The 13,790-nt window shown below is 35.9% G+C and overlaps 1 protein-coding gene across 1 annotated transcript; it reads left to right on the top strand.

Moving 5' to 3' along the window:
- Nucleotides 1-12,478: 12,478 nt before the first annotated feature.
- On the top strand, nt 12,479-13,324 carry LOC113232287 (ommochrome-binding protein-like). Its single transcript, XM_026466958.1, has one exon. The coding sequence runs from the start codon at nt 12,479-12,481 to the stop codon at nt 13,322-13,324; it is 846 nt and encodes a 281-aa protein (XP_026322743.1).
- Nucleotides 13,325-13,790: the final 466 nt, after the last annotated feature.

Genomic DNA, 13,790 nt, shown 5'->3' with positions numbered 1-13,790 from the left:
ACGCAGAAGTTGTGTAATAACCTGTAGTATAAAGTTTTTGTTTCATAATAGTTTTAAACCTCATAAATAGCAAATTTTCAATATCAATCGGAATCTTATTGTAGAAGCGTATCATTGTCCCTTAAATGAATTGGAGACTTTATGAACACGACTGTCAAGAACAGCTACTTTATTTTTTATCTTCGTATTAATGTTATGTCTGTCACTATTTTTCATAAAAAATTTTTATTGAATTGATATTCAATTTTTTTTTGTGAAATTACTCCACTAGTTTGTTATAATTATTAATACAAAGATCGAACACTCAAAAAAAATTCCTTCGATCCGGTCGGTACTAACTGGGTGATAAATCTTTCATAGATTTCTCATAGATGGCGCTACGACTAAAAAGTCGTTGAAAAGCCACGAAAGACACGACCCAAGCACATAGAAAAATTCGTGAGGTACGTTGGTTCGTTCCGTGGCTTAGTTGGTATAGCGTCTGGCACGGTATGCAAGAAGACGTCGATTCGAATCCGACCGCATCGAAGAAATTTTTTCTGAGTGTTCGATCTTTGTATTAGTAATAATAATATTTTTCTTAACATAAATAACATTTTCATAAACATACTGTGACGGTAGTAAGAATGTTAATTTCCTTAAACTTATCTCTCAAAGATGCTCTGGAGCCCTGATTGTAAATTGCCGTAACCGCACGTTTCTGCAGGACAAAGATTGTATTCATATCGGCGGCATTGCACCAAAGCAAAATGCCGTATGTCATTAAACTGTGAAAGTAGCTGAAGTAAACCAATCTCATTCAGAAGGAGCTCTTCTGCTACTTAAGGTACCCATAATGTATTCACGCTTTTTTCTCAAAGGGGTAGACTGATGTTATACTGCGATGAGTATTCTCTATATTCTCTTCACAGGCGGCAAACCAAATTTCACAAATCGCTGAGCATATATTCAATACAGAAACCAGACTAGCGTGAAAATTTAACGACTAAACAAATTCAACTAGTCCGGAACAACTGGCACTTGCTGAAAAACCATTGCAATATCATAAACGCAAAAACGTGTACATTTTTTTAAGGTGAGTCACCGGAGGAGAAGCGGGGAAAACTGTATTGGGAAAACAAATGGTTTAAATGAATTCCTTACAATAATAACGCATAGAAATCTAATCCGCACACGCTAAGTGAGGCAAATTGAAGCGCGCCCAATGGGCCTACACGAGCGGGCGGGCCTTCAGTGCTCAAGGTCAACTTGCACCGCGAACAGCTCAAGAATTTTAGCTAAAAATGACAAAATGTGCGGTAAATGAGTGTAAAAATACGTCAGACAAACATAAAATAGATACTAACATCACATTCCACAAGGAAGTAACGCGTTTTAACTTGTATTTTTATATAAATATTCACTAAAACCGAAAATTAACCTACTACTAAAACTAGCCTACATGAATTTGATTTTTGCCTCACTTGTGACAATTCGTTTGATATGAAACTATCATTCTATGCGTTATTATTCTAAGATGAATTCCTTGTGAAAAAGTTCTTCCGGAATAGTACTGCCACATTACCTATTTCTACCGCTAAGCAGTAATGTCAGCATTACTGTGTTCCGGCGGCGAAGGGTGCTGGTGAAAGTACAGGCAAATGAGACTTGTCAACTTACGGTGACGGACGCAGTGGCAGTGCCCCTCAAATCTTTGGATTTAAAGCTCTGAGTGGCACTGTAACTGTTATAGACAGGCTAGTAGTAGCTTACCACCAGGCGCACGACTTGTCCGTCCTGTCACTTGATATTATAAAAAAAACTTATTACGTCATTGGAAAGACGCAGTGACAACTTTGAACAACGCATTGTATTTGACCTCCAACTCACCTGGAACGTGACAATCATGCCGACGATGGAGTATGCTTACCTAAATGATAACTATTCCCTCCAGTCTTGAAAAGGCACAAATGATGTTCAGATAACATGTCTGCAAGCAAGGAATTTCACTCCAGCAGGTCGATTCAGAACTGTCCCGTCATTTGATATTACAAAATAATAGTTATTTATTATGCAAGGCTGCAAAGTTGTTGTTTGAGAGTGCTTGTATATGAAACTTGAGCAAACGAATGAGGCTAACGTACACAATGTTAACTGCAATAATTATTATAATTACAATGAACTGGAAAAACAGGTTTTGAAAATTAAACATAAAGATAAACATGTTAATTCAAAAGTTTATTACTAAAAATAAAAATTTAAATAACAATATGTATATATATGTGAATATTAACTTTTAAATATACCTCTTGCGAACAGTGAAATTTAAACTCAAACAATCTTAATGTTATGGGTGAGTAAGTTACGCTCAAATGCATCATTTTGATTAAACTCTATTACACATTCATAGGACAGATTATCCTGAGAATAATGAATGAGAAACTCTAGGGGTTACCCTTTGTAAATAAACATTTGAACACATCATTTCCAATATTAATTTCAAATAAGATCGAGACATTGTGCAAGAGTTAAAAGGGTCATTTGGATGACAAAAGTCAATACCACGGACTTTTGTCATCCAAGTACACAGAAGCTATATAAACCTTTAGTACAAAGTTTATAGTTTGAAACCTCGTGAATGGAAAATTTTGAATATCAACCGGAATCTTATTAAAGAAGCGTATTGATTTTTAAAAGACCTTGTTATTTTTATTTATCTCTAATAGAAACTGTATAATGTGTAATCAAGGAAGACTTCGTGATTAAACCTGCAGGTCTAATCCATCGGGGTGGACAGAGACACTTTCGACTTGCTACGATCCTGACTTTCACCCTTGTAAAACTTGTGAAATATCCAACACGCACTGTGCTAGCCTGGTAGACAATGACCAAAACCTTCTCCTTAGAAAGACCTCTGTTATGCGATGGAACGTATAAAGGGTGGATGACGCCCGACGCCAACCTTATTTGCTGTCCCCTCTATTGTTAACCGACTTCAAAAAGGAGGAGGTTCTTATATGTAACGCGATTTCTCCTGCACCTGTGAACCGATTTTGATGATTCCTTTTTTGTTTTCATTCATGATTCATAATTACAAAAGTAGTTCGTTCGTTCGTCCGCGGGTCGATTGTGTTTTAATGTTCGCCTGCTGTCGCCATCGTTGTGTTGTTCAAGAAGTCGTTTTCTCAAATAGTGGAATTCATATTTTATGGAGGCTTAGAAATGTAAATTATGTAAGTTTGACATTAACATGATTTTTCGCTTTATTTTTGACATTGTTAATTTTTACTAATTTTTATTATATTTTTCTTTACATATTTACTAGTTTTTGACAGTTTTTAATTATAATATTTTGTACATTATGCGACCACCACTAATTATATTTGTATGTTTCGACGAAACTGGTTGTAGTAGCACTGTTAATGTATTGAACTGATCTGATGAACTTATTGTACCTACTTCCACAAATAAATCGATCTTTATCTTTATCATTTTCAATTTTTTTTCTCACAATGTCAAGTGACGAGACGAACAAGTCATGCGCCTGATGGTCAGCGACACGCCTGTCCATAACAGTTGCAGTGCCACTCAGATCTTTAAATCGCAAGGATCTGAGGGGCACTGCCACTGCGCCCGTCACTCTGACACATATGCAGCACCTTTACCCATCAAAACCGGAACACAGTAATGCTGATATTACTGCTGAATAAGGTAACGAGGCAGTACTTCCCTGGACCAACTCTTTCATAAGTAGCTCTATTAGGGCTCGAACGCGCTCGCCGCCCTATTGCTATACCGCCCAGGGCCGTCGCCCCCTTTGTACCACCCCCCACGCTACGCCACAGCACAACAAGTATCACAACTTGTTTGGGTTAGTGAAGACCCATTCCCACAAGTAAGACACACGGTTAACAACGTTGTATGTTTATTGTAAATTATTATTATTTAATAAGAGTGTATGTGAAGTTTTAATTTGTTATTAAAATCGTCAGGATTGTTATGATTTTGATAGTTGCAGCAGTCGGTGAGTACCTTACACTGATTGGCAAATCCTTCCAACGCGAAGGCAAGCATTACAGCAAGCGACAGATGCTGGTTCAATCTTAGTGTTACAAAACTAAGTGGTTATGCCAACTAAGCGTCTAACATGGTTACTAAGAAATCTATCCTAGACTATATATAAATTATGTAAAAACTGTCTACAAGACTAAATCCTACAAGACTATTCCTACAAATGGTCTTGTAGCATTCTAAAAGGGTTACTTGAGAAAAAGATAGTAATCACTCTTAACACTAACTACAGATAATTTCTCAAAGCACTCTTGAGATCTACTAATAAAGTTGTGCCCACTTTTACTTTAAATTATCGAGAAACCTTCTTCGAGATATCTTGAGCGAATTTGAACTCTTAAAGTATTCAATCGAATTAAATTCAACTACATGTCTTATAGTATATATTTAGATATAGGTGTGCTGCTAGGGTACTTCAATACTAGACGCCGCTGGTTCGGTGACTATTCGATAAAAAATCTATGACGTCGCGCTGTGTGAAAGAGATGCATTAATTCTATGCGCCACTGCACACGGAATCCGATAAAGTTCATTCGATATGCTTGACAAGTCCGTTATGTATTCGATAAACGTATAGAGCTGTGTGCGTTTTTTGCAGGACAAACACCTTCTGTTTATCTAATGTTTATTCGATAGAATGTATACTGCAAAAAACGTGTAGTAACGGACAAGGATGCGTCGATATTTCCCGCTAAAATTGCATCAAATAGAAATAGCGATAGCTAAGTTTATCGTTAGCTCAATTTTTTTTTAATATATGTTAGTGTAACCGACAGAATCAATATTATAAAAAATAACATAAGCAACCCCATCACGTGTTCTCGCAACTGGCATGGTACATCACTATGTGTTGAATTGAAATTCAATTTAGTATCCCATTTATATTTAGAAATATTACAAAAAACCCGCTCTAGTAAAATGTGTTTTTTTGTAGCGTACACTATGTCGACGCGATATAGATGCCTAAAACGTGGCTAAGAGACAAAATATTTTTTGAGATAACATAAAAAACCATAACTCAGTTTTAGAATATTGGAATTGTTTCGATAAGTCGAAAACTTACATAACTAATTTTACCTGTTTTTAAAAAAGAATTTTGTAATCTATCTTTGATATTTACAACGGATATTTGACCATTTGTCACTTAGCTGCGTATAGTAAGTGGACGGCAGATATGCGCGAGACACCTTTGACCTCAATTATCTCAGGTCACAGGTCGAAATTCCATTCCATTATGACCTGTAGGAGTGTATTTATTATGCTCGTTTCAAATTTCATGCATATCGTCACAGAGCAATTCCTTTCGGAAATTGCGCAATTTCAATGGATATCAAGAAAGATTCGCTCGCTCCGAAAAACCTTACATTCTAATGTTGTTGTCACAAAGTTAACTCCCTATGTGCATATCCGGAAATGCCGCCGTATTCCTGCCCGTGGCAATATATTCCACATAGCTTACGCGTGACATATCGAATGCGCTAGCCAATCTTGTTTTGCAATCCGAAATATAGGCACCGAAACAGAGAAAGGTAAAAGAGCTTCCCGTTACATAGTGTAATTTGATAAAAATTTTATCTCACCTATATTATTATATGACAAAAATGTCATACGTAGTACAGGACTGACACTTTCCTTTTCTGCTGGTGAATACGCATCCCTATATTTGGAGCTATTTCACCCATACAAATATAATGGATGGCCTTAAAGAAGATCAGAATAACCCGGTAAGAATGAGTAAGAATGAGCGATAGTGTCGTGTATTAAACTGTATTATAATTACTGTAATGTATTTAAGTATAACATCTTCTTCTATTTTTAACCGACTTCAAAAAAGGAGGAGGTTCTCAATTCGACTGTATGTTTTTTTTGTATGTATGTTACGAGATAACTCCGGTATTTGTGAACCGATTTTCATGATTCTTTTTTTGTTGGAAAGAGGGTACCTCTATAGTGGCCCCATTTCATTTTCAAGAAAATCATCCACAACATTCAGTTTTATGAATAGCGCCTAAATGTTACTTAAATAGCAATTATTTTAATGCTTGGTTTTGCTATTCTCCATCCAAGACGTTTTTCTCTCAATATACTTTGAGTAGTGAGAACCGATTTTTATTGTCTCCTGTGTCCAGTAAAAGTAAAGTAAAGTAAAACCTGGCAAATAGATCTAATTCCACGTACTTTTGAGGTCGGTTTTTTTAAATACTCTGTGCTGAGATTATGTATATTTGTTATCAATTTATTAAATCGCTGTATTGGGTTTTTGTTTCTTATATAAATCGTGGGTAATAGTCGTCGTTCAGTAAAATCGAACATTGGTTGTTATACTCAAGACTTTGTAGAGTAGAAGTCGCTTCGAAATTGAGGGTCTATTTACACTTAGTCCGTGCTCTTATGACGCGCTCGACTCGACTGGACTCGTGAGTGTTTTAAGCCACAGATCCGTGTAAAATTAGTCGAGTTTATAAATATGGATTCCCTACTAGAGTTTTTTACAACACTACTTTTAATAGGCTTCGGACTCGGTTTGTTCAGGTTGGGATTTTCTGTTGTAAGCTAGATTGTTCGTACGGTGCGATTCAAACGATAGCCCACCTCGAATCGTGCTTTGCACACCCTAACCTGCACGCTTGGGGGTTGTAATGGCGGCTACTAGTGACGGGGTCGGAGTGGCCGAATTCTGGGTCACAATAGCCAGGGTAACGGGCACACAATTGGCAGCATCTCTCGCTAACGGGCGTGGTTGCCGCCATGCTCGGTAGCGGGGAGTCCTGGGAGGCGGTGGCCTCCTTTTGCAGTGAGGTTATGTCGCAAAAATCCCGCCGCGGCGGACGCGCACCCGCTTCGGTGCAGACGTACGGGGAGAAGGCGAAGGCAGTTCGCTGTTCGCCTGATCCCCTAGTGAGGCTAGCGGGCTCTGGACAAGGACTCCGGATCGTGCATTGCACGGACTCACTCCTCTGGGGGGTGGGTCGGAGGACAACCGACCCGCCCTTCCATTGTCGCGGGAGCCCTGACGCAAGTTACTATTTAAATGGCACTGGAGCTGTTACGGGTAGGCGAACAAGGTTCACAATTTGTGGAAAACATGTGAGGCGTACAACCCGGTTCGTGAGGAGAACAAAATTCTCTCGTACTTGAAAAAATATTTTCAAATCTCAATAAAAAGCAAATAACAGACCTCCCATTCACACGGGTATTTTTAAGCGATTAATTAATGAACTTTTTATGTTAACATTAAGGAGCCTAGACATTAAATAACATTATCATCATTTCACATTTACGAGCCATGTAATTTATAGGCTAGTGATGTTTTAATATCGATAACAAGAAGCACTTTTTGACCACATTTTCAACAAAGTATTACTTATACTTTTTTACAGCACGCTGAGATTTTAGAGTTCGAAAGGTATTATCGTGATTACTCACCACTGTCTTATGACCGTTTGACTTCTAACTGTTTTTCAGCGTCAGTTGACAGCTTTAAAGACAGATATATAGTATATCGACATACAGGTTTCATTTTTTTTTTGTCGGAAAAATGTGAGTGACATTGGTAACGACAAGAAATCAAGACGATCTTTGTCGTCGATAGTGAAAGAGGGTAGACATATATACAAAATAATGTCACATCAAAAGTTGATAATTAGTCGTTTTATCACCATCATCAACCCATTTGAAGGTCCCACTGTTGGACACGGGTCTCCTTTCAAACGAGGGTTAGCGGGTTGGCGATTAGTCGTTTAAAAAAAATATTTGTTTTTATTGTTGTTAGAAAATATTTATAAACGATAATATCATCCGTTTAAAGGTAAAACCGCATAAGTGACATTTTCCACAAAATATCTCCAAATTATGTACGTGTTGTAAGAAAATCATCATCTTTATACTTTATATATCTGCAGATAAAACCGTTATTGAATTTATAGCTTTTTTTGTTATTGACCTTCACCTGCAGAAAGGTAGTAATTTTCTTACCATCTATATAAGTTAAAGACTTTTTGTGAGAAATGTCACCTACGTGGGTTTATCTTTAAACAGACGATATATAAACGACGAAATGTTTAATACCCGATTGAAACTCCTTTTAATGGATAATGAATTCTACAGTGTCGATGAGTTTCTTTTAAAACAATTATATTTTTCACCTCAGCAGCTCGAACAAGGCTATTTTGCTGTGTGAAATCAGTGAGCAAAATCTTATTTTGCTCACTCCGTGAGAAAAAGTAGCTTTTTGCTTTTTAAGTGGAGACTTGTCATTTAATGCGAAGGGGTCTAATACAAATTCGACATATTTCAAAATCAGTCGCTCCGTCCCTTTCACTTCATTACAAGAAAAAGGAAAAAGAAAATTATGGTTTATTCGTACTTCGATATTTAAGCTACATAGTAGACCCCCACAAAATGGCTGAACGAGTGCACGTTCGGAAACTCGTCAATTCATCTAAAAGATAAATTATGTGAGAAATACAAATACGATTTTATACTATGATAATTTAGTTTTTACAATTTTCATTAAAAATAAAGCAAGTGTTGCAATAAAAATATGCTAAATTTATAACGTCAATTAAAGATAACAATATTTACAATGTGTGATTTCAATGAATACAAGCGAGAACGTTCCGGAACGCAATAAATAAAAGCGCGCTTTCTTTTTTTTTTAATTCAAAATTTCTTATTTGCTTGCGATAGGTACTTCTTTGATAGTTAATTGGATATCTACCTACGTAATAAAATAGAAAATATGAGCGATTCCAGTGAAGACGACAATTTTTTAACTCCTCCAGAGTTAGTTGAAACTGTTAAAAATGCTGAACTAAGTTTCTTGCCTAGTAAATCTCGTGAAAAGTACCTGAAAGTCTACGAACATTTTGACAAATGGAGGCACGAAAAGGGCGCAGGAAACACTATGTCGGAAACTGTGCTTCTGTCTTATTTCATTGAAATGTCGCATACAAAACAGCCGTCAACGATGTGGAGTATATATTCGATGTTGAAAGCTACATTACAAACTAAAAATAACGTCCATATAAACACTTACGCAAAGCTGATTGCGTTTTTGAAAAGATCGGCCGTCGGCCACAAATCAAAAAAATCGAAAGTTTTCACGGCTGCTAATATTGAAAAATTTCTTAATGAAGCTCCAGATTGCACTTTCCTAGCCGCAAAAGTAAGTATTGAATATTATTACTGTTGTCGTAGCGTTATATTTTAATTGTTAATACAATTTGGACTTTGGTAGTTATGTTATCAATTTCTATCAACATAATTATACTTACCTACTTAAATGTGTTGTTTTGGCGACTTGTATTGGAACTTTATGGTTAAAAATAACGCTACATATTATGAGAAATCCACGTTTAAGACTGCTCTAAAAGACACAATACTTATTGACGTTTTATTTATGTTTCAGGTCATCCTTATCATTGGAATAAACGGAGCATGCCGCTCCAACGAGTTATTGAATCTAACTCCTAATGCCATTGAACAACATTCCAGCGACCTTCTTTTGATTAACCTGCCAAATACGAAAACAAATATAGACAGGTCGTTCGTCGTCCGTGAGGAATACGCACACGTTGTCCAGAAATATAAAGCATTGCGCCCTCCCAATACGATCACAGACCGCTTTTTCATACAATATCGTAATGGAAAATGTACGCGGCAACCGATGGGTATTAATAAAATAGGAGCGACTGCACGAGAAATCGCAACATTTTTAGATTTGAAAGAGCCGCAGCTATACACTGGCCACTGCTTCAGGCGAACATCAGCCACTCTTTTGGCGGATGGAGGAGCTGACCTCACAACGTTGAAGCGCCATGGCGGTTGGAGATCAAATACAGTGGCTGAAGGATCTATCGAAGATTCAATAGAAAATAAATCAAAAATCTGTAAGCGTATTATAGATTCGATAAACCTAAAACAGACTTCGCATTCTTGGGCACAACCTAGCACCTCCAGTGATGCGAATCATACCCAAACCCGCCCAGAATCACCAACTTTTACGGTGCGGGAAGGGTCACAATCCAGCTCAACTCATAATGAAACCTCGACCACTACTCAAGTAGCAAACACTACGACGATTACTGTTCCAAATAAAACAGTAACTTTTAATCTACAGAATTGTACAAACTTCACGTTCCACTTTTAATTTTTTGTAAATTCTGTATTTTTGTAAATATACAATGATGCATTTGCTTTCATGACGTGTTTTTATTACTTGTCCCTTTAGTATATATATATGTTCTCGCTGCTGAGGTGAAAAGTTGTATGTATCACGCGAGAGCAAAGTTATTTTGCAGCTCGTATTTTTGAGTCCCTCGCTTCGCTCAAGATTCTAATTCTGAATCACTCGCTACGCTCGTGATTCAACTATAGAATCTTTCGCTTGCTCAGGACTCAAAAACAGCACTCGCACCAAAAAACGACTTTGCTCTCTTGTTGAACAAATAACTATTGTTTAAATCGACTGCGTTGTATTCAGACAGGCAGTAGTTATACTACTTTATTTTATACTCATTATTATTGCTTACTTTAGTGACGATCATATTATCCATCGATATTGTATTTCTAATTGTAATATTGTGACAGTGATAATATGAAATAAATGATACTATTTTTTTTTTAAATAATAAAGATGGCGGCGATGGGACCGACTATAGTAAGCGTTGGTCTAAAAAATACCTATTCGCTCTAGCCTTGAATAGCCCCAAATTGTACTTTTTCGTAAACACAGATAGAGTAGTCCATTCCTTTGCCGTACATATCAGAAAGGCGAAGTGCTTAGTGCGAATGGGTGGTATATCAAAGAAATAGAATAATTTTATGAATAAAAATGTAATATAATTTTATTCTAAATTGGGTATTGTTGTTTTAAATGTTTAGGTTACAGATCACACAAAAGTTATTCTTTTAAGTTTTGTCAAATAGGCACCTCTCACGCTCCAGCTGAAAATCAGCGTTGTTTTTTAATTGTTTATTCTTTAATTTAAATTTAGATAATTTTTTTTTCTTTTCTTTCTTTCTAAATGTTTATTGAAAATGAATGTGATTACCAAATCTTTAATAAAATATTGTTATAAAGACAGATAAGGAAGCTGGTGTCAAATTTCAAAATAATAATCTCATATCATTGTATAATCGATAAGAATTTTCGACAACACTATAACAGACTAAATATAAATTTTATGGGCACAAGTTATTCTAAGAAAAACTTTTATTGTTACCCTACAATGATGCTATATAATAGGAGTTACAGTACAAAATTGCCTGTCACCATCATTATTATCATCCATAACCCAACTTCACCTGCTGCTGGGTATAACCCTCACGTAGTTCTTTCTTTTTCTATACGTGACGGGACACTTCACATGATGTTAAATGGAAACTGGAATTCAAACGTGAAGTAACCTAAAAACTAAAAACTAGAGTTTTACCAGCACAGTTATGTAATTAGAGGCTTTTTGTGAAAAATGCCACATGAGTGGTTCCAGTATGGGACGGTACTTCAAATACTAAATTTTTGGAACTAGAGAAGGTTCAGAGAGCGTTGTCAAAAGTGATGTACCTTGAACCGTATAAATTTCCCACATCAGAACTTTACCGATTTAGCAACGTTCTTTCGGTAAGGAAATTATACATATTGCACATGGTCGGTAAGTTGACCAAAAAGTTATAAATAAAAGAAGAAACTATATAATAGTTCCTACCCAACAAACAAATACGACTTTTGCAAGAAAATAGTACTCTAAACAATCTACCTATCACTACATTAAAGTTAATAAAATATTGCAAATTTATCCAATTAATTAATACGACTGTAAAAACTCTGAAATAAAACGGCTACAACTATTAAACAATAACGAAACTGAATCATTTTTAATGTTCCTGTATTATCTTTTAAATTACACACATACACACACACGCATGCACACACACACTCACTCGCACGCACGCACGCACGGACGCACGCACGCACGCATATATATATACTTTTTTTTTTTAAACAGACAGATAATATATGTAGCTTGTTGGTTACATACTGATTTGCTTCACATTGTTAGGTAGGCACACGGACAATACATTATTGTCTTCGCGTATAACAAATATTGTTGAATTCTTTTAACAACCGAGTTTACACATACTTCATACGATGTTCATTCACATCCTGTCGTTCGAAAAATTATTTATATTGCCTCTTTACAGTACGCATTGGATATTGAAACAGATAAGCTGAACTGTTATGTTAAATATTAATTTACTGTGTTTTAAGTTTAAAGATTTTAGTTTTAATTAAATTGGACAATATTTTTTTTATTACAATAGAAAGAAAATGTGTTGAAAATGTAGAAAAGAAACATTCTTACGTAAAATAAACAAAGCATTCAATTGCATAAATTAATTAAAAAGGTAAACATTAAAGATTACAATGAGAAAATCTGCAAGAATACTTTCAATATACGTCCTAATTTACACTGTTCAAGCCGAAAAGTTCTGCAATATTCACTCTGATTATATCACGGGACAATGTTATAAGAAGGAAATCCTTGCGAGCATACCTCACAGCCCGAATCAATTAGCTGTCGACAGAACCAGCAACGTTCTATACTTCAGTTTCGACTCAGGAATGGGAGAATACGTACCAGGAAAACTTAAAATTGGTAATAATACTTTGTTTGTTCTTAAAGGGATCAGAGACGCATTTGCAATTGCAAGTGACTTTGCTACCGGAGATCTGTACTTTGGCGGTAGTCATGGAATATACAAATACAATCCAGGATTAAGATCTTTGAAGCGACTTGCAGTACAGAATTTAGACATATGGTGGTTGGTGATACGGAGGAAGATATACTTTATTAAATTTCCAAGTTTATCCGCTTTTAAATACGAGAATAGAAGCATAAGGTATGTTGAACAATTGAGAAATCATACGGTTCATCAATTTGTTTTCGATAACGAAGATAATATATATTTTATTAACAACACTGGGTTGTTTGGAATTAACAGCGGATCCATGGAAGCTCATTTGTTGAAAGATCATCCGAAGTTCATCGGTATGGCTAGAGACAACTATGGGTATGTCTACTTGTGTTCAGAAGATGGTATCTTCGTCATACGCAAGATGCACAAGATAAAAAGAGTCATAGGCATTCAAGGAGTGTTAGGACTGACCTTTGATCGGAACAACAATATTATTTATTCTGATTCATCCGAAATTGTTCGCTTAGTCGCTAAAGAGAAGATTAAAATTGCTTACAATTATGATGAAATATAGGTTTTTGGAGTATGTTGTTAGTTTTTCAATTTTGAAATAACTTGTTTCATAAGGTGAAGTAAGACCTGAAATAGACGCTTTGAATAGTTGTTCCTTGCTATATTTCAAAAGAGAAAAGAGTGTAATTATAATGGCTTCAACGGTATACAACAAACTGTCGAATGCAATCAGAAATTGTAATTATCCGCTCACGCGATACATGCAGCCGTAGACGCATACCACACCTAGAGGTGCCGATGATGATGATTTTATACCGATTTATCGGATATCGAAGTTATAACAGGTAAAAGAACTAATATTAATTGCTATTTCGGTAACTACTCTAGCAAACCATAAAGTTTTTAATGCCTGGGTCTGTCATTTAAAAAAATAAACAACTTCAAACATACGTTACGACAATCGTGTGTGTTATTGTTTGGGCTGGTGATTTCGGTGTTTATTTATTGAAAACATACCGTAATTAGCG

Source organism: Hyposmocoma kahamanoa, unplaced genomic scaffold (assembly GCF_003589595.1).
Source record: "Hyposmocoma kahamanoa isolate Upper Pololo Valley unplaced genomic scaffold, ASM358959v1 68, whole genome shotgun sequence".
In the NCBI taxonomy this organism is placed as follows: domain Eukaryota; kingdom Metazoa; phylum Arthropoda; class Insecta; order Lepidoptera; family Cosmopterigidae; genus Hyposmocoma; species Hyposmocoma kahamanoa.
Note: the sequence above shows the minus strand (reverse complement) of the source record. Positions and strands in the feature narration are given on the sequence as shown.